This window comes from Dromaius novaehollandiae, chromosome 6 (assembly GCF_036370855.1).
Source record: "Dromaius novaehollandiae isolate bDroNov1 chromosome 6, bDroNov1.hap1, whole genome shotgun sequence".
In the NCBI taxonomy this organism is placed as follows: domain Eukaryota; kingdom Metazoa; phylum Chordata; class Aves; order Casuariiformes; family Dromaiidae; genus Dromaius; species Dromaius novaehollandiae.
In genome coordinates this window covers 44,685,715-44,704,016 of record NC_088103.1, presented here as the reverse complement: position 1 = coordinate 44,704,016, position 18,302 = coordinate 44,685,715, and the positions used below count along the sequence as shown (strand labels likewise).

Genomic DNA, 18,302 nt, shown 5'->3' with positions numbered 1-18,302 from the left:
AATAAGCTAAAATTTCCCTTAGACATTTCAGAATTTTAACCAGAGAATAGGTACCCATATTTTTCAGCATTGTCTCCTCTTCAGTGAATGTTTGAAGTGGAGCACAGACAACTCCGTCACTGGCTAGATTTGGCATAAGTCCCGATTTGGAGGATCTGAAGACACACGGAGAAGCCTTCCAAGAAGCAAAGTATGCTGGCATATTTCTTTTCAGCTGTTGACAACAAATACAGAACATTAGAACAGTTAATAGAAAACAGAATTTTCGTTGTTCCAGTATCTGTAGACAGATAGCAATAAACACTTTTACCTGCTGTTTTTATTTGGTAACCAAATAGAAAACACAGCTACAGGTGATTACTTTCAATGTCTCTAACTTGAACAGTTTTGAGAACATGCAACCCTCCCACATACACGCCAGAAGAAAATATCCCTTAATGCCTCTTCTTTTACCTCACATCTATTAACCCCAAACAATTGCTTTCTAGAAGTTTGCTAACACAATGTTATTCTACAAGAGATTCACAAATATTAATAGTTTCTCAGTCAATTCTAACATTTAGGGCAAATAAACCTGATAATATTTTGTTCTACAGATGATTTTGAAAATCTGCTGTGATATTCCTATTAGTAAGTGTATATTTTGGCAAAATTAATCTCTTTACTAACAAGTATGATAAAAGTAAATGCAAACTAGACATATGGGTGTCCTTTACAGAAGACCAGGCAACTTTAAAAATAGATTTAGTTTTCTCCTTGATTTTCTAGGGGCCAACAACTCATTTCTAAAGCAATCTGATTGTACTTTTGTTGGATTATTAGTCTTTTGCTGTGAAATGCCATAACTTTAATACCACAAAAGATTTTTGTATCCAAACTTGGCACTTGATAATTTTCAGAGTAAGTACACATTTCATAAACCAACCTGGCATCTGAATGTTTCTCAATAGTTAATTTAAATCCTATAGTTATCTATTTGGCAATTTAAGTTTTGTAGTTAATATGCTGACAGTACTACGTAACTAATAATTAATATATCTTATTTCATTGATTTATTAAAAAATACAGGAAGAAACTGAAATCGAGCAAATTATACTTAAATTCAGCAGCCTCTCTCCATTCACGCACAACATACAACAATCTCATATCATATCAAGAAGTAGAGGTTATCCAGTCAAGACAGTAGAGGTGCTCTAGAGTGATTTACTATATGAGGAATGGTGTTAAGCATGTGGCAAAATCTGACAAGTCACAACAATTAACAGAACAGACGGTGGCTTCTGGAAGCAAGCTACATGTGGTGGTTGTCAGGTGGGTGGACATACAGATAATGTGATAGATAACTGGTTCAGTATCTTGGGAAACTATAAATTACTTAATGTTCAAAGACTTATTAAGTAGGTAACAGCATGCTTTGGAAAACAACAAATCCTTGGTTTGAAATTTAATTAATTTTCTAATTGTAGAATAATTTCTTAGAGTTTTTAAAAAGTTAGTATAACAAAAACAATCTGGCTCCACAAGTAACAGGCTTACAGTAGCTAACCTGCTACAAAGCTTATTCCTGAAAAGCAATATTCAGAAGAGAAGTATAGATCTAGTGACTGATCTGAAGCTCCCATAGCTCCCCAAATCCAACTATGTGGCTCACTTCTAAAGACCAGATCTTTGCTACAGATTTCTGTTCCTGTTGCTATGTCAGTCCAAAGTGCAGAGATACTCAGTTCCTACCAAGATAACTGCTGACAGAAATCCCTAACAGACACAGCTGTGCCATAAAAACAATGTATATCTGAGCATATTCCTGACAAAATACATTTTTACCAGCATGCACTCTTAACCCCACAGCAAGCAGACTGACTGACTGCACTGTAAACAGACTACTATTTAGCTCAAAGTGTCCTGCGTTCTGTGGCAATGTACATTGCGACAGCATTCCTCAAAAAATGGCAGGAACTTTGGGGTCAAGAACTCAAAATTCCTTTGATTCTTCTAATAATTCACTCTCTTTCATGTTGACTTTCAATACCTGTCATCTCACTGGCTAAAAAACTGATGTAAATCAGACCTACGATCTCCTCTTGTCTTAGAGGCAAGATGCCCAAGTCTATTCTAGTAAGGAAATTCCAAAATCTTTAGCGTAACCAGTCACGGATGACCAAAAGAAAAAAAAGTAAGAAGTTGTTATATAAAAAACAAGTATTCCTGCAAACATTCAAAGCTCATTCATATTCAACACTCCTGGCCACATAAAACAAATACTGACCAGAGGGGCTGGATTCAGGAATACAAACTTTGGGTGATCCACAGTAGCTGCAGACAAAGATTTTTCTCATATGCTTTCATTAAGATACAAAGCAGGACAGACTTCATTACTGACATGTTCAGTGAGGCCAAGCACAACAAGTACATGTGGCTACATCAGCTGAGGTGGCCTGCCAAATGCCTGGTTAGCAAGTAGAGGCACCGTACAGTAAACAATTCAGGGCTTGTTACAGGTTATGGTTAGGCCACAGGAGGATTATAGGAGGCCTTCTGTTGGCAACAGTGTCAAAGGTTTTGAGAAAGTTAGCACTCAAGGTAGCTGTGCCTTGAGTTCATTTTCCCCCTCCTCGCAGTGGAATCCATCTCCAGCTTGTCACCCCTACCAAGCAGCTTTCATCTGTAGGCACTTCCACCATATCTCACTTGAGAGTGGCAGAACTAAGGCAGTCCTAAGCATATGCATGCAGACACAGTTCAACAGACAGTTGCTTGACACCTTACTGAGATTGTGCTAGAGGACAAAAGAAACATTCATAACAAGGCTACCTTGAGATGTCTTAAAAACAGTAGGATGACCCCATGGTCAGCTGACGGCATTTCACTTCTGAGTAACAGCATAGCATACAAGTGATTTGACTTCAACAATTAGATTCAAAACCCAATTCGCTGCATGTTTTACATTTTTATTCTTAGAAGTCATGTAGTATTACAAACTTTCAGATATTTATTTTCGAGTGCATATACATTTATGCAAATGCTTGGATACTGCTTCACTGTTTTTTTCTTTTTTTCTACATGTAAGGCAATGATTTACAACACCAGAAAATTCAGACTGCCTGCTCTGCTAAAAGCTTGTATTTGAAAATTGGTTTCTGGGCTGCTGATAACATTGATTTTTTTCATTGTTTAATCATGAATTCTGTTAAAAGCCTCAAACCTCTTGGCTTCCTTCTGCTTGTTTTACAATTTAAAATGAGGTTTTAATGGTGGCAGGCTTGGTAGTAGCACTAAGAAATAAATAAAAAAAGGTTGCAGTAATTTCTTTTCCTAAGCTCACTTTCCTTTCCTCAAGGATTTTCATTCCTATACTTGTCCTAGATTTAACTAGCTTCCAAACAGCTCCTACTCTCAGCAGAGCCTGGGGTCAGTTTTCCCCGTTTCAGGTGGCGTAACACACCCACAGTCACTCAGGGGAAGGCCCCTGGCTAGCACCTCTTCTCATTCTGCACAGCAACAGCAGGTCTGTGGCACAGATCAAGACTTTCAGCCGCTTCCTTTGTCTTTCAGTTATGAAAAACCCTGCTGTGTCACAACTCTTTTGTCTAGCTAGATAAAGAAGAGATATTTATAGCCAAGAAACTCTGCAGCCAGACTCATGCTCCCCCACCCCCAGGCAAGCCAGTCCAGGCCTCTTCCAGTTACAAGCTGTTGCACAAAACTTGGAAGAACTTTTGGTAGCAAGAAATTACCTAGCACCACACCTCCATTAAAGAAGCAAACAAACAAATAAACAAAAAGAAGAGCAGCAAGAATGGGAAGACAGGTACTTCCAAACTTCCCTGCGCCCCGTGCAGGGCCGCGTCTGAGCCGGCCAAACGGAGCCGGCCCCCACGGGACCGGCCGGCCCATCACAGCAAGCGGCCACGGGCACGCGCGGCCCCAGCCACAGCGACCTCAGGCCACGGGCGAGGCGGGTCCCCGGCGGGCCCCTCCCGCCCTCGGCTCCCCAGGGCCCCGCAGGCGGCGGGGGAAGCCAGGCGCGGCGGGGGGAGCTGCCCCCTGCCCCCAAAGCCCGTTTCACCTTCGCACCGCTCCTCAGCCACGCTCCCGCAGCCGCCGCCATCTTCCTAACGGCCGGGGGCGCACGCCGCTCCCCCCCCCCCCCGCGCCAGGCCCCGCCCCCGGTGCGCGCGCAGCGCGGCGCCGCGGTCTCGCGAGGCGTCCGGTGGGCCGGGCCGCGGGAGCACAACAAACATGGCGGCGGCGGCAGAGGGCGGCGGGCGCGGCGCGGGGCGGCGGCGGTGAGTAGCGCCCTCCCCCCACCCGCCGCCGCCGCCGCCCCGCGCCTGCCGCCTCGGGGGGCCGCTGCGGCCGGGCTGCGCCGCGCCGGCGGGGGGAGCCGCGGGGCGGTGGCGGCCGCCACGCACCTGTCCGGCGGCCGCGGGGTCCCCGGGGGCCTCGCCGTGAGGGAGCCGGCGGGCGGGGCCGCCTCGCGGGGCCGGGCGCCTCCGCGGCGGTGGGGAGAGGGCGGAGGGCGGCGGCGCTGCCCCCGCCGAGGGGCCCCGCGGCCGGGGAGCCGGTGCCTCGCTCCGCTGCGGTGGGCGGCGGTGGCGGCGTGGGGCGGCTGCCGCGCCGAGCGGTGCTGCGGGAGCGGGCGCGGATCAGCCGCGCCGCCCCTCGGGCTCCCGGCGGCCCTTCGCTCGGAGGTCTCCGTGGTGCTGCCGCTGCCCGCCGCGGGTCAGGCTCTTTCCCAGGCAGCGCGCGGGCAGCTGGAGGTCCGGTGAAAGCGGGGGCGGCTTGGCGTATTTGTGCGCCGCCGCTGCGCTTAGAAAGTTGCCGCGCAGAAAGCGCGGGCGTCGCTGAGGCAGCTGGTGGTTTTGTTGGCTGGTCGTGAAACTCTGCGGCGCAACTAGAGACGCTGCGGGGGGCTGAGATTCCTGTCTTCCTTTCTGCACGTGAAACTGCTGAGAAAGAAAGCGAAAGAACGGGAGTTGCAGGATTTGGATGGAGTTTTGGATCCGTCCTCCCTGATTCTTTCATTTTGGCCATTTGTGATGGAGTAGTGAGACTGACAGGGAGCTTCCTCCCGCTCCCTTCCCCTCCCCCCCATTTCCGTACAAGGAAATGGGATGCAAATAAGTGCTTACAGTCGTATTGTTTTACTCTCTTATAACCATAATTCTTGAAGTTTGATTGAGTTTTTATTAAGCATGCTTTTAAACAACTGTTTAAAAGTATGCATAAGTTATTTTTTACTATTATGTATGAATTATTTATTAGTAAAATTCTTTAGACAAAATAACATTGCCTTTCTGGTAGCACAGCCTACAACACTTTTTAGATTGTATACTTAGCATTATCTGAGCTAATGCTAAATTAAATTGTTGCACCCATGTAGAAAAATCCATGCCTAGTATTCCATGCACCAGTTTAAAGTTGGAGAAGACGCAGTTGTCTATGCACAAAATTTTTCTTTGTAATAACGGTTCCTTATAAGCAGAACTTTAAGATCATCGGATGTGATACGTGGAATGTGAGCTGGTCTGCTCGGGTTCCAATAGTTGTATTTATTAGTTTGCAGTAGTGATATATCAAATATCTGATCTATATCATTCTTTGCTGAAAAGGGGAATGGTCTGTTGTGTCTCTGTAAAAAAACAAAACAAAAAATACCTACTGTTTATAAAATGGCTCACATAAGTCACAGACCTTTTTGCACATACAAATGTAGATGTTTGAGACAGTTGTCAAATTGTGGCAGTTTACCTATGTTTAAAAAAGAAGGATGGACTTCTGCTAAGTAAATTGATGAGGCAGAGAACATGGGTTTTATGCAGTTGATCCCCAAATAATGTCTTCTCCCAGTCTGATTCTTAAAATTATGTGTAATTTTCTTTAAAACTTAAATAAGCAATTTAAGTTTTTATGTCTTACAAAAATAGATACACAGGTTCCTCTGTGAAAATATGGACCTTTAGTGTTGATTCATGTTGAACCATTCAACATATAAAGTGGTTTAATCTTAAATTATTATTTCTTACTGTTATAATTTGCTGAAAGATACCCTGTTCGGGACTCAACATTACTTTGTCCTCTATACCCCTTCTGTATCTTTAATGCATGTCCCTTGTATCTTTGTTTTATTGCAGGAGACCCCAACAAATGGAAAGCAAATTAACTTAAGCCTAGAGGAGGTTGGTGACATCTGAAAGAGGGTAGGAAAAATTGATGGGTCAAGATGTGTTCAGAACTAATTTAACAGTGGTAACAATGATGATGGTTGAGCATACTTTGGCTTGTTGTGAAAGAATATACTCATCTGGATGGCAAAAATGGCATCTGTGAAGGGCTGAGTTTTATCCTCTAATTTCACAAGCACAGATAACACATTTTAAGAAGCACCTGTTGCAAAAGTTGACAAAACTGATTTCAGTTATACCTAACGAGCAGAACAAAGTAGCAATATGCAATGGATTAGTTTATACTTTTAGACTACTGGAGTTGCATTGCAGAGTAACAAAATTGACTAATGTTTGTAAATAATTTTGAAAATATAGGAGAGCATGTTTGTTATTAAATATGGTCTTGAATTGGGGACTGGAGTTTTTGTAGGTCACTTAACATCTTATATAGTAACTATTGGAAAACAAAAAGATTTTCTCATTGAAAGAGTAGCACTATAAATGATTTCTGATTGCAGTCAGCAGTAATAATGTGTGTGACTCTCTGCAGTCTTTCAGACTGAGTCCTAAGTTCCATCTTCACAAATTCATTGCAAATTGAGATTCTAAGGTTGTTATCTACAGTACTGCAAAAGATTATGACATGTGATGTCTGGTAAATATTTTCGTTACTTAAATGCAAAATAATAAAATGGATTAAGATTTTATATCTTATACAGAGTAGGGCACTGACATTTTAGGATAAGAGAACTTTGCAATATTGCTTTGTACGAGACTTCTTTCCATCCTTGCTAATCAGTCACATTTACTCAGTTTCCCGACATCGGAGACTGCATTATAGTTTTCCATGACTGACTTCCCAAACTCTGGGTTTTGCAGAACCATTTGTTCATCAGAGAAAATATTTGAGTCTCTCAGACTATCAGTGAGAGTAAGTAGTGGATGCAGTTTTTGAAAAGTTCTTGTTGGAAATAAAATTGTTTTAATAAAATTTATAGCTGTAAAGTGTTAGGACTTGTATTTTTCTTTTTTCTTTTCTTTTTTCTTTTCTCCCAGGTTTCTTTCTTACAGCTCTTGGGGAGGGGGAGGAGAATAACAGATTTATAGCTTCTTTTTTCCTTCCAGGGAAAGCGGGAGAGCTGTGCTCCCTGCTTTCAATCTGACCTATTGGGAGTACCTTTTGGAGCATGTCTGCTACTTAGCAGGGAACTGAAATTCAGGTACAGCCCTTTTTGTTGTTGTTGTTATTTTTTAAAGCAAGTCAAGTAATGTTTTGTTGATTTTTGATTATCATGTCATTTTATCCTATTTTATGTAGTCCTTGTATTACTGTTGCTAAAAACTGTTTCCCCAGTAATAGATATTTGATGGTCTTTAATGAGTTAAGAATTCTAAAAATAATATTCTTATGGTTGTCAGTATGTGTATTCAGTTACATTGTATTATTTAACATGAAAGAAGTAATCCTTCACTTATAGAAACAATTTTTATTTTTGAATGCATTCAGATTTAGTTACACTTGTGATTTGAAGATATTTTTCCTTCCAGGCAGAAGAGATTGTAAACTTAAAGTGTGAATATGGGTGAAAAGAAACCAGAACCTCTGGACTTTGTAAAAGATTTCCAGGAATACCTTACCCAGCAGACTCATCACGTAAATATGATTTCTGGGTCAGTTAGTGGAGACAAGGAAGCAGAGACTCTTCAGGGAGGTAAGCTAATTTCAGTGCTGTCAAATTTTACTGCTTTGACAATGACTGCATTGTTTACATTGCAGATAATTATGCAGGCTACTACAACTGTATGGAAACTTCTCTGGTAGTAGTTTTCCTGAAAGATGCGTGTGTATCTTTGTTTTAATCAAGGTTTGTTGATCATAATTCTGTATATTTAAAGACCAAAGGTGTAAAAGTGCATAAGGTATTTGGCCTGTTACCATTGTACATAGTATTCCAGTGATTCTCAATCAAAATCTCTGTTGCATTATTTGCAGCTGGGACAGAAGGTGATCAGAATGGGCTAGATCATCCTTCTGTTGAAGTCTCGCTGGATGAAAACTCAGGAATGTTAGTGGATGGGTTTGAAAGGACATTTGATGGAAAGTTAAAGTGTCGATATTGCAACTATGCCAGCAAAGGAACAGCACGACTCATAGAGCATATCAGAATTCATACAGGTATGAAATATTCTACGGTACTTTGTTGTGAGGCATCGTGATACCATCTCAGTGTGATGTTCTATGAGCAATTTCCATCTTCAAGCAGTGTGCTAATTCTCAGAATTACTCCACAATTAGCAGCAAAACTCACAATAAAGGTTAGAATATCCTAAACTTCATAAAATCAGCTCTGACTTTTTAGCAGTTGAGAGGAAACACAAGTGAAAGGCCTTTTAAAGTCTCACATTAGTATCTACCTAGTATATTAAAATGATTCAGAAGACATTATGGGTGTTAACTACATCAATAAGAAAAAATTGTATTTTTTTCAAAGAATGGAAATTGTTACAGGTCTCAAGTATGCCAGTATGTGGACTGTCTGAAAACTTTTAACTCTGTCTTTTCCACTGTTCTGTGTAGATGGCATTTTAGGACTTGCTTTAAAGGAAAACACATTGTTGCAGCTGGGATAGTTATCTCTTTAGATACAGGTGCTGTTAGTCAGATGCTCACTGTGCTGTAAAGGGTTGCTTCTACACAGAAACTGCTGGGATATATTCCTGGGAAGTCAGTGCTCCTTTCGTGTTCCCCCCCAGTGTTGACTTGTTTCTACGATGCATGATGGGATAGAAAGGGACAAGCAGCTAGAAATCAGAGTTCTAAGGTGCAGACTGAAAGTCTTGTAAATTCCTCTGTTGTGCTACCACAAGCTACCTCTGTGTGTAGCTGTTGCCATTTTTGGATTCCCAGTGGAAGTTTCGTGTAGTTCTGGTAATGAAGAAAATACTGTGACTTGTGCACCTGCATTTGACAGACTTCCAACATGCGGCTCAGTGCAGATCTGCAAAGGAAAAGGGTGTTTTGAACAATTTTTTTGTCTTTTTTTTTTTTTTTCTGTAAAGCAGCAACAGCTTCATCTACCTATTCGTCTCATACAGTATGTGGACAACTGGAGAGAGATTTTCCTTTAGAGCTTAAGTGCCACTTCTGGGCTTGTGAAAACAGGGTCGTCTAATGGGGAAGAAAAATGTACTGCAGATTTGAAGCAGTAAATGCAGTGCTTCAGAATGACAAATGGTACTTAGAGCTGCAGAGGTCATGCATCAACTTCCAAATTCCATGTCTTTAGTAGCATATAGTTATTGCCATCGAAAAACTCCCATTCCCAAGCCCGCAGTTACTACTAGCCAGTTGTCCACATGAGTTGATTGATGGCTAGCGCTGTGACAGGAAGCATAAATTGCTATTAGAGTATATTAGGTATTATGTGATGCTTGCTGAATCTTTTCTTTTTCTTTTTTTGTGCATGTCTCTGCATGCATGAGGTTCCTTAGATAGAACAACAGAAATAACACATTGTTACTTAACATTGAACATCATAAATTTTAGCTGTACTAGAAAGCAAAATCAAGCTTTTCTGCTTTAAATATCAGAATGTGGGTATTAGGACGGTGTCAGCATTCCTTCTCTTACTATAGGAAGTTGTCTACCTTTATTATACTCTCAGAACTTAAGTTAACCATTTGTTCATGCTTTCAAAATGTTTTGTTATCCTGCAACTATTTCAGCTAGTAGAGATCACTGAGTGGCTTGAGGTAGCAGAGCAATACGTGCTGCAAAATGTGATTATTTCAGCATGGTTATAGCATAATGTGTATAAAAGCAAGAAAGATTCCAACCAAAAGTTGGGAGGCCAAGAAATGTCCTCAAGAATCTTTGACCCAACGGTAGTTATTCAGTTGCAAGCACTTCATGGGCTATGCAACTTAAGTTAATGGGAAAGCCTTTTTAAGCCTTCACCCTTTTTTTAGGGTGAAGCTTAAAACCTTTGAGTTTGTGCCTTGACTAACATTTTGAGTAATTTCTCATGGTAATAATATATAATACTGTTAGCACTATACCACAGTCGAACTATGGGATGGTGAGAAGGAGACAAGCAGCATGCAAAAGTAGTGGTGCTTTGTATGCCTTTATTTAAAATAAAAAGGTAGCTCTGAGTTCATTTTTTGGGAAAAAGTGGAAGAACAGAGCTTTCCATGTGGGCTGACTATTGTGTCAGTGCTTCTGCAGATATTCCTAATATTGGAGGATATATGCGTGACTCATTTGATCAAAGAAACTTTCACAAAGGTGCTAGGAAAAGGTAGCCGAATTGAAGGCATACATCACTGTGTGCTACAAAATCATGCAGTCTGAATTACTTCAGTTACAGAAAGCTGACTAGCAGTGAGAGAGAGGTACAGGGGATGTCAGTCTTCTGTGTATCAAAGAGCTTCTGTAATTTGAACACATCTTCGTACAATGAATGCTTTATAGCCAGATTACTGGTTCAGATGTTGTCTGATGCCTACCGCAGTACCAATGACTGTACAATGACAACAGTTCATTTCACTATACCAATCTGTTCAGTTTTATAATATAGACAGGAATCTCAGGCTGTTTGAGAGTCTCTTTTCTGTACTGTTTCCTGTTTGCTTTCTTACAATAGATTTCATATCCTTAATCTTAATACAGCACTGCATGGTGACCTGTTGGTAACACAGTTTAGCCATTGCCCTAATAGCTCTTTTGGAAAGACCCACTTTGTTTCTTTGTACAGAGCCAAGGGACTGCAGAACAAGGAAGGTTTCAAGACTCAAGAGATTCAAGACCTGAGTGTGGTTCTACTCAGAGACATGGTGGGGAGGCATGACAAAAGTCAGGTGCACAACTTGCATGGACTATGAAAGCTCAGAGTGACTGAATCAGCATTGAAACAGGGAAATGATAGCTGACTATTAGCCTCAGAACACTATAAGTTACATAAGTAAACAGATAATCCATTCTGGATAACATGGAAGTGCAGCACTGCATCTGCTGAAGTAATGAGGACCCAGGCATGATCATACAAGCGTTAGTAAGTGTAACTTAAGTGTAACTTACTGCAGAATTAAATTAATGCTGAGTATAACAGCTGCACAATTAGTAATTCGCCAGCTGTGCTGGACTGAAGACTTGCAACATGGGATGGAGATCATCTCTGTGTAACCAGTTTTGAGTGGAGTAAGCCACTCATGTAGACATTGTTCCTACATGCAGGGGGTTTCTTTCAGTCTTTACATGGCTGTTTATACCAGATCTTTACGTATGTGTGTACATGTACACACACACGTGTATACACACACATATATGCGCATAGAAAAATTGTGGTTTCAGTTGGTGCGAATAAGGTATCTAGAGGTAGCACAGAAATTGTTTTCTTTCTTCTTGAAGAGCCAGAGGAAAAAAAATCAGTACTCAGTATCCCAGGCTGTGGTTCCAAACTATAGGATGCTCAGCGTGATAAGGTTTTCCTGTCTTTCTGTATCAGTCATATGCTATCTTACAGGGCTTGTATGCTGCTTGCAGTTAGTAGTGGCCCTCACTGCATTCAGACCTCTGACTTTCACAGTCATTCTAGATAACAGATTTTGAAAGCCACGAAATAAATGTATTATCCTGTTTATACAATAGTATAAAATGCTTCAAAAGAACTTTAAGGCCGAAGAAGAGGATCACACTTTTATTTTTTGGGTTTGTCACGCTGAGTTGTAGGAGAACTGTTGGCATTGCAGCAATTTAGAAATTGAGCTGTCATTCTAGATGTGAGCCTGTTCTTGTAAGTACAAAGAGGCTGTTACATTTCAGCACCTGAGTATGTATCAAATGCTTTTGATATTTCTAACATTCTAGACTCGGATCTTAAAAAATCCTAAAAGATCAAAGATTGAAAGTCCAAAGTAGTGTGTTACAAATGTGCTGACCTATAGTTGTGTTTGAAAGGTTTTTTTTAAGACTTTAAAAAGCATTAGCGGGAATGAATCTAAATGTTGTTTAGTAGAGGAGCGAAGCTCAAACTTTTAGGAAGGACAAAACTCAGCTGCCACCTCTGAGAGAGCATGCAGTTGTCCAGGGATTAGTTGGCCTTTGTTTTCTTTGATAGCTCTTTGGCCGCAGAATCCTTTTAGAAAATTCAGTTCTTGGGTGCATGCACGTGTACGTGTGTTATTCAGATAGTAGCGCCAGGATGATTACGTTATCGGAATGTTTGGAAGATATCAAAAGAATACCTTTTCTCAACATTCAAACACAGGTATCATTAAGAATGATTACAATGGTGGTCGTACAGACGTTTTTGTAGTCAACTGCCTATGTGCTTTAAACCTGAGGTAGATTCTAGATCTACTAAGAGCACCAGTCAAACATCATTACGTTCGGACCTTGGCATCGTTGCTGCAGTTACTAGTCAGGGTATCTGTTGTTGCTAGTTCTGGTAACAGTTTTCCTGATGCTCACTCCTATTCATTAAGAAAGCAGAGATGTCTAAACTTACTCCACTCTTCTACCAGATACCCAGCTAAACTCAGAACTAGCAGTGTTTCCGGAGCCGAATTTGAACTGGTCAATTAGCAGCTCCCAGTTAACAACTCTGTTCCTTGAAAAGCTTTTTTGAACACTCCATGAAATGCTATAGTATAATCTTTCTTAATTTTCCAGGTGAGAAGCCACACAGATGCCATTTATGTCCATTTGCATCAGCTTACGAACGTCATCTAGAAGCTCACATGCGATCGCATACTGGTGAAAAACCATACAAATGTGAATTGTGTTCCTTCCGCTGCAGTGACAGAAGCAACTTATCTCATCACCGTAGGCGTAAACATAAAATGGTTCCTATCAAGGGTACAAGGTCTTCCCTAAGCAGCAAGAAAATGTGGGGGGTTTTGCAGAAGAAGACCAGCAATTTGGGGTACAGCAGAAGAGCATTAATTAATTTGAGTCCACCTTCCATGGTGGTTCAGAAACCAGACTACCTTAATGATTTCACTCATGAAATCCCAAATATACAGACTGAAGCATACGAGAGTATGACAAAACCAACCCAGAGCAGTGGGTTGCCAAGAGATCCGCAAGACCTTATGGTAGATAATCCTTTAAATCAGCTATCTACGTTAGCTGGACAGTTATCTAGCTTGCCACCTGAAAACCAAAATCCAGCCTCTCCTGATGTTGTTTCCTGTCAAGATGAAAAGCCTTTCATGATACAGCAGCCTGCTGCACCTGCAGTAGTTTCAGCTGTGTCAACAAGTATTCCTCAAAGTTCATCTCCAACCAGCCCAGATCCTCGGCCTACACACAATCAAAGGAACTATAGCCCGGTGGCAGGTCCAAGCAGTGATCGCAGTGCCCACACCAGTACTCCCAGCATAAGTAACAGTCAGCCAAGTACTCCAGCTCCAACCCTTCCAGTTCAGGACCCTCAGCTTCTGCATCACTGCCAGCACTGTGACATGTATTTTGCGGACAATATCCTTTATACTATTCACATGGGATGTCATGGGTTTGAAAATCCTTTTCAGTGCAACATATGTGGGTGTAAGTGTAAAAATAAGTATGACTTTGCTTGCCATTTTGCAAGAGGCCAACATAATCAGCATTGACTGAGAACATGCTTTCATTTAGTTTTTTAACATATTACAGTATATTTTTCATACTTGCTGAAGGAAAGCTTGCTCATTTCCATAAGGAATCTTCACATTAAGCAATTGGACAAAAGAGGCAAATTTATTTCTATGCTGTCATAAAACTTGCCAGGGAAATTTTTTGTAAGATGTGGTGGTCATTTATATATAGTCTTTCAAAAAAACTGAGAGTGCTATAAGAATTAGAATGCAATTACATGTTTTGTTTGTTAAATTTAAGTTGATTGCACTTAAAATACCAATAAACATTCTGCAAAGGTAGATGCAGAGTATGTGTCCTGAAACATAGGATGCAATTACCAGACTATTTACCAGGCAAGATAAAATATTGTAACCATAAAATGTGAAAGGTTAATGCAATGAATGTATGGTTACTTTGGAGACAGACTTATCCTTAAGAACTTAGCTATTACCAAACTGGAAAAACAGACTTTCTAAGTTAGAAGCAACTTTCGCATACAAATACAGTTTGATTTAAAACTTACTTTAATCTGGAAAGTTAATAGTAAGTTTTTGCTTAGTATAGTCTAAACTCTTCGTGCTAGGCCTCAAACACTACTTTAGCTGTTACTTTTAAAAATCAGCAGAAAACTACAAGATAACATTTTGTGACTGAATCTCTGGTAGGAAGAAAAAAGAGCGAAAAGAATGGGAAAGACATACTTTCTTGTCAGTCACTAATTATGTAAAAGAACAATTAAGCATGACACCTTATTTTAAACTATTTACCAAATAGCTTTAAATGTCTTTTTTTTAAAAGGAGGCAATTTTCAAAGAACTAGTCATAATGAAGAGCTTGTAGAACTAATACATATTCTATGAGACGCTTAACTGCCTTAAACTGATTTGTACACATATTAAAAATTTGCACAATTAGACTTCTATCTTGCTGACAGAAGTTCTAATAGAAACAAACAAGTTTACAAATTAAAAATAGTTTGTTCAGTTTTGTCTTGGGTCAGGCTAAAACTGTAGGTTGCCTATATGTTTGGAAGTTGAGTAATCTAGTTTATGGTAAACTTCAGCTAACTTGGAATTCAGATTGTCTTGTCAGTCTCCCCCACATTTGTTACCCTTTTGGACGTGCCAGAAAAAAGGGGAAGGATTTCTGCTTTTTTGTGGGTTTGAACTGTATATGTAGTAGGCAGGCAAAGGGATATTGAGTGACTATGTTTTAAGTCATTGTTATTAATATTGTAGGTGGCAAATAGTAACTAAAGATGTACATGAAGCCCATTGCACATGTTCATTTTATTTTTTTTATACTGTACATCTTACTTTAAAAGCACCTAGGCTAACGGACAGGCACTTTAATATAAAACTAAATAAAACATCTTAGCAAAATTAATAAAAGCTCTTGATATGCTACACAGGAATTTGTAATGTTTCAAAATAGTGAAGAACTGTTACTTTTCCCATATTTAGACATGCACTTTTACCTTAGTTTCTTACTTGCATTAAGACAAATGAAACCTCCCCTTATATTCCCTTTTCAATATCAGCAAAATATGACAGCATATAATGTTTTGCTAAAGGCAGGAACAAGATTTTACTATTGTTCTGGAAGTCAGAGGCTGGAATCTGAATAGCAGATGTTTGGGTTGATTAGATTGATGTTGTCACAGGAGCTAAAGCTTCCTGATGCCAGTGGAAAAATTTGCAATGACTTCAGCTTAAGATCAATATGCAGGAAAAAACACCCTTCTGAAAGTCTTAGCTTTAGCAGTAATTTTCACTTCAGTGAATTAGAAATTTGGGAACTGAGTACACGTTTCTCTTCACATAGGTTATCTACTGTTGAATTTTCCATTAACCAGTTGAAGGAACTGGATTATTGTCAGCACATCGTCCAGTGGCTATGAGATCAAATAATAAATATGCCAATTTAGTGCAAAATTAATGATAACACGCTATCAATTCTTAAAAGAAGTTTTTGGTTTTAGGCAGGCCTGGTTCAAAATCCATTTTAGTGGATTTGTGTAACCAAGATGTGATTTCCACTTTTATTCATCAATACAGTAGATTCATAATGACACTCTTCATAATCCCCAAATACCTTTAGTTGCTTTATACTTTTAAAAATTTATTTTATAGCCAAAACACCAACTCTGTATGCATAAACTGATGTGCAGAGGACCTGGAGTCATACACTTGAATGTCCATTTTTACTTTAAGGACTACAGTAACGTTGACTGAACTGGAATCCAATTGTTTGGAAGTTACTGCTCTTGTACCAATTTTGTTACATGACACTTCTAGTCAAGGAATCATACAGAAATAATAGGTCTCTTTTGACCTATCTTTTTTACATTTTAAAACCTCAATTTGGCTAAAATATAGTATTAAAACTATTAAAAAATAAGGACCATTTCATTTAGTAATTTATTGAGGTAATTTTCCTTGCCTTTTGATAGCTGATGCAAACTTTTATTCGTAGGCTGTAGCAACAATAAAGAAACCAGTAGATGTGCTTATTTCAGATGCTGGTGCTACAAGGTGTACCTTCCAATACCGAATGATAGATTACAACAGCTAAGGTATCTTTGTTTTGTGGTTCCAGTCTTTCTGCCTCTTGATATCAGTAGGGAGATTATGAACTCTGGGCACAAACGTTTGACATTTGAGCCTTCCATTCTTCACACAGTTTCTGATCCATTTTCACAAATTTTCTGATCTATTAGGGCTTTCATTGGCAGTGCCTGTAAACATTCTAGACTTTTTTTTGTATGTAGGCTATTCTTTGGCAATTTAGTAAAATGGTTTTGTGAACAGTAATGCCTCTGGAAGAAATTTTAGATAAAAGAATAGTTAGGTCACTGGTAGAAGTAGATGGTAGTAAGAGAACACCTGCATTATCTTTTTTAAAAGGGGCCCTCATTCAACAGAAGATCCCATACTGAGGATGAACTGTATCATGTTCTTAATAATAAAGTCAGTATAAAACAAACAAAAAAAAAAGCCCAACTCCAAACCTTGCAAATTATTTAGAAATATTTTAAAACTACTGATTTAATATCACTTTTTCTCTTCAAAGTACCCAAGGAAAAGATAATTCACTTGGACATCTAAAAACTTTTGAACGCTTTAGAACTGGTTTCCCATCTTTCCTTGTGCAAGCTCCCATCTGCAGGGGGAATTCTTAGGAGGCAACAGGCTTTGGCATCATGCCTTTTGCAACCAGAGCTGTGGGTTGGATCCCCGCTGATTTCCTAGTCTTTCACAGAGAGTCAGCTTCTGGACTAGGATTCCTAGCTTTTCAACATAATACTGTATTCAGTTGTGCCAAACAGTATCTTGACTATACCTATTTCCTTCTGACTACTGAGTATGTTTGGAAGGCGCATTTGCATAATAGTTTTTCATGACTTTGTATATACCATTTACTATGATTTAAAGAGCAGAATTAATTCTGCAAAATTGTTTTGGAGTATGATCCTGATAATTCTTGGACAAGTAAACCTTATTCATTTAGAATAAATGAGGGATACTTGTAAGGAATTGTAGAATCGAGCCTTAGGTTAGTAGGACTTTCCATATTGAGTTCTCCATGTGCTACACTGCACTAACTTAAAAACAAAAAACAAATCCTTATAATATATTATAAGGTGCTGATTAGCTTTTTAACTTGTATTAACAGGGAAGTTTGGGGATGAGCTGAAATTTTTTCACAGCTTGATTCTGTTAAGTTCCGTAGTTGGAAAACATTAACTTTGTGGAGTTTTTTTTTCTATTGTAATATATTATTTTATAGATTTTTGGGCATATTTTTAACATGCACTATTTATAGTACTCTTAATGCAGACTTAGTATTTTGAGACTGAATATTCCACCAAACATGCAAATACTAGACTGAAGTTGTTGGTAGATTAGTTATCTCTGTTAATACTTAAACCAGCTGTGGAGCAGCTTAACAGGAAATAATAGCTGGCTTTTCACAGATACAATGTTTAGATAAAGATGATTTTGACATAAAATGTTGATTGGCATGTTAACATAAAATTCAGTGCTAGAAGACATGTTTCAGCAGTGTTTTGTAGCACAACGATCTGTTGCTATTTGTTTTGTTCCAGAATGTTTTGAGGTTTTGCTTGTTTTGTTTTTTCTTTTGACGAAGGGAATGTAATTTAGAAGTCTTCACTGGCAAGTTTTCCATTAATTTTAAGCTTCTTTTAGAATCTACAGCAAATGGATGTTCTGCTGCAGGAAAATCTGTTCCCTGCTGAAGCATTTTTCATTAAGCAATCTTTGTGTATGTGCTTCTAAGTACCTGCTTTGTTAATAATATGTATTTCAATGTAAAGAGCATATTTTGTATGCAAAAATGGAAACTGTTAGAGTTGTAAAATAAATTTTATTGTGTAGTGAATGTTTTCAGAAGACAAGTTCTGAAATAACTTGACTATATCTAGTGTAGTTCATGTTGTGAAGCTTTGCTTTTGTAAGATACGAATAAAATAACACTTTCTAGTTAAGTTT

General features: G+C 39.4%; 2 protein-coding genes across 5 annotated transcripts in view; one reads left to right on the top strand and one right to left on the bottom strand.

Annotated features, from left to right (window-relative positions):
• Window positions 1-4,194, bottom strand: part of ACADSB (acyl-CoA dehydrogenase short/branched chain) — a 23,062-nt gene extending 18,868 nt beyond the window's left edge. Inside the window, exons 1-2 of the mRNA XM_064514346.1 lie at window positions 4,067-4,194; window positions 55-214 (exon numbers count right to left, since the gene is read on the bottom strand). Of these exons, the coding sequence (XP_064370416.1) occupies window positions 55-214; window positions 4,067-4,108 (202 nt within the window). The 5' untranslated portion in view covers window positions 4,109-4,194. The remainder of the gene's footprint in view (window positions 1-54; window positions 215-4,066) is intronic.
• IKZF5 (IKAROS family zinc finger 5) overlaps window positions 4,186-18,302 on the top strand; it is a 16,169-nt gene continuing 2,052 nt past the window's right edge. For 2 of the 4 annotated variants that reach the window (XM_064514349.1, XM_064514350.1), the window contains exons 1-6: window positions 4,186-4,286; window positions 6,135-6,200; window positions 7,293-7,387; window positions 7,716-7,879; window positions 8,161-8,343; window positions 12,841-13,719. In XM_064514349.1, coding sequence (XP_064370419.1) covers window positions 7,747-7,879; window positions 8,161-8,343; window positions 12,841-13,719 — 1,195 coding nt within the window. In that variant the 5' untranslated portion in view covers window positions 4,186-4,286; window positions 6,135-6,200; window positions 7,293-7,387; window positions 7,716-7,746. Of the gene's footprint in view, window positions 4,287-6,134; window positions 6,201-7,292; window positions 7,388-7,715; window positions 7,880-8,160; window positions 8,344-12,840; window positions 18,299-18,302 lie in introns of those variants that run through there. The other 2 variants (XM_064514347.1, XM_064514348.1) reach the window with 2 other exon arrangements.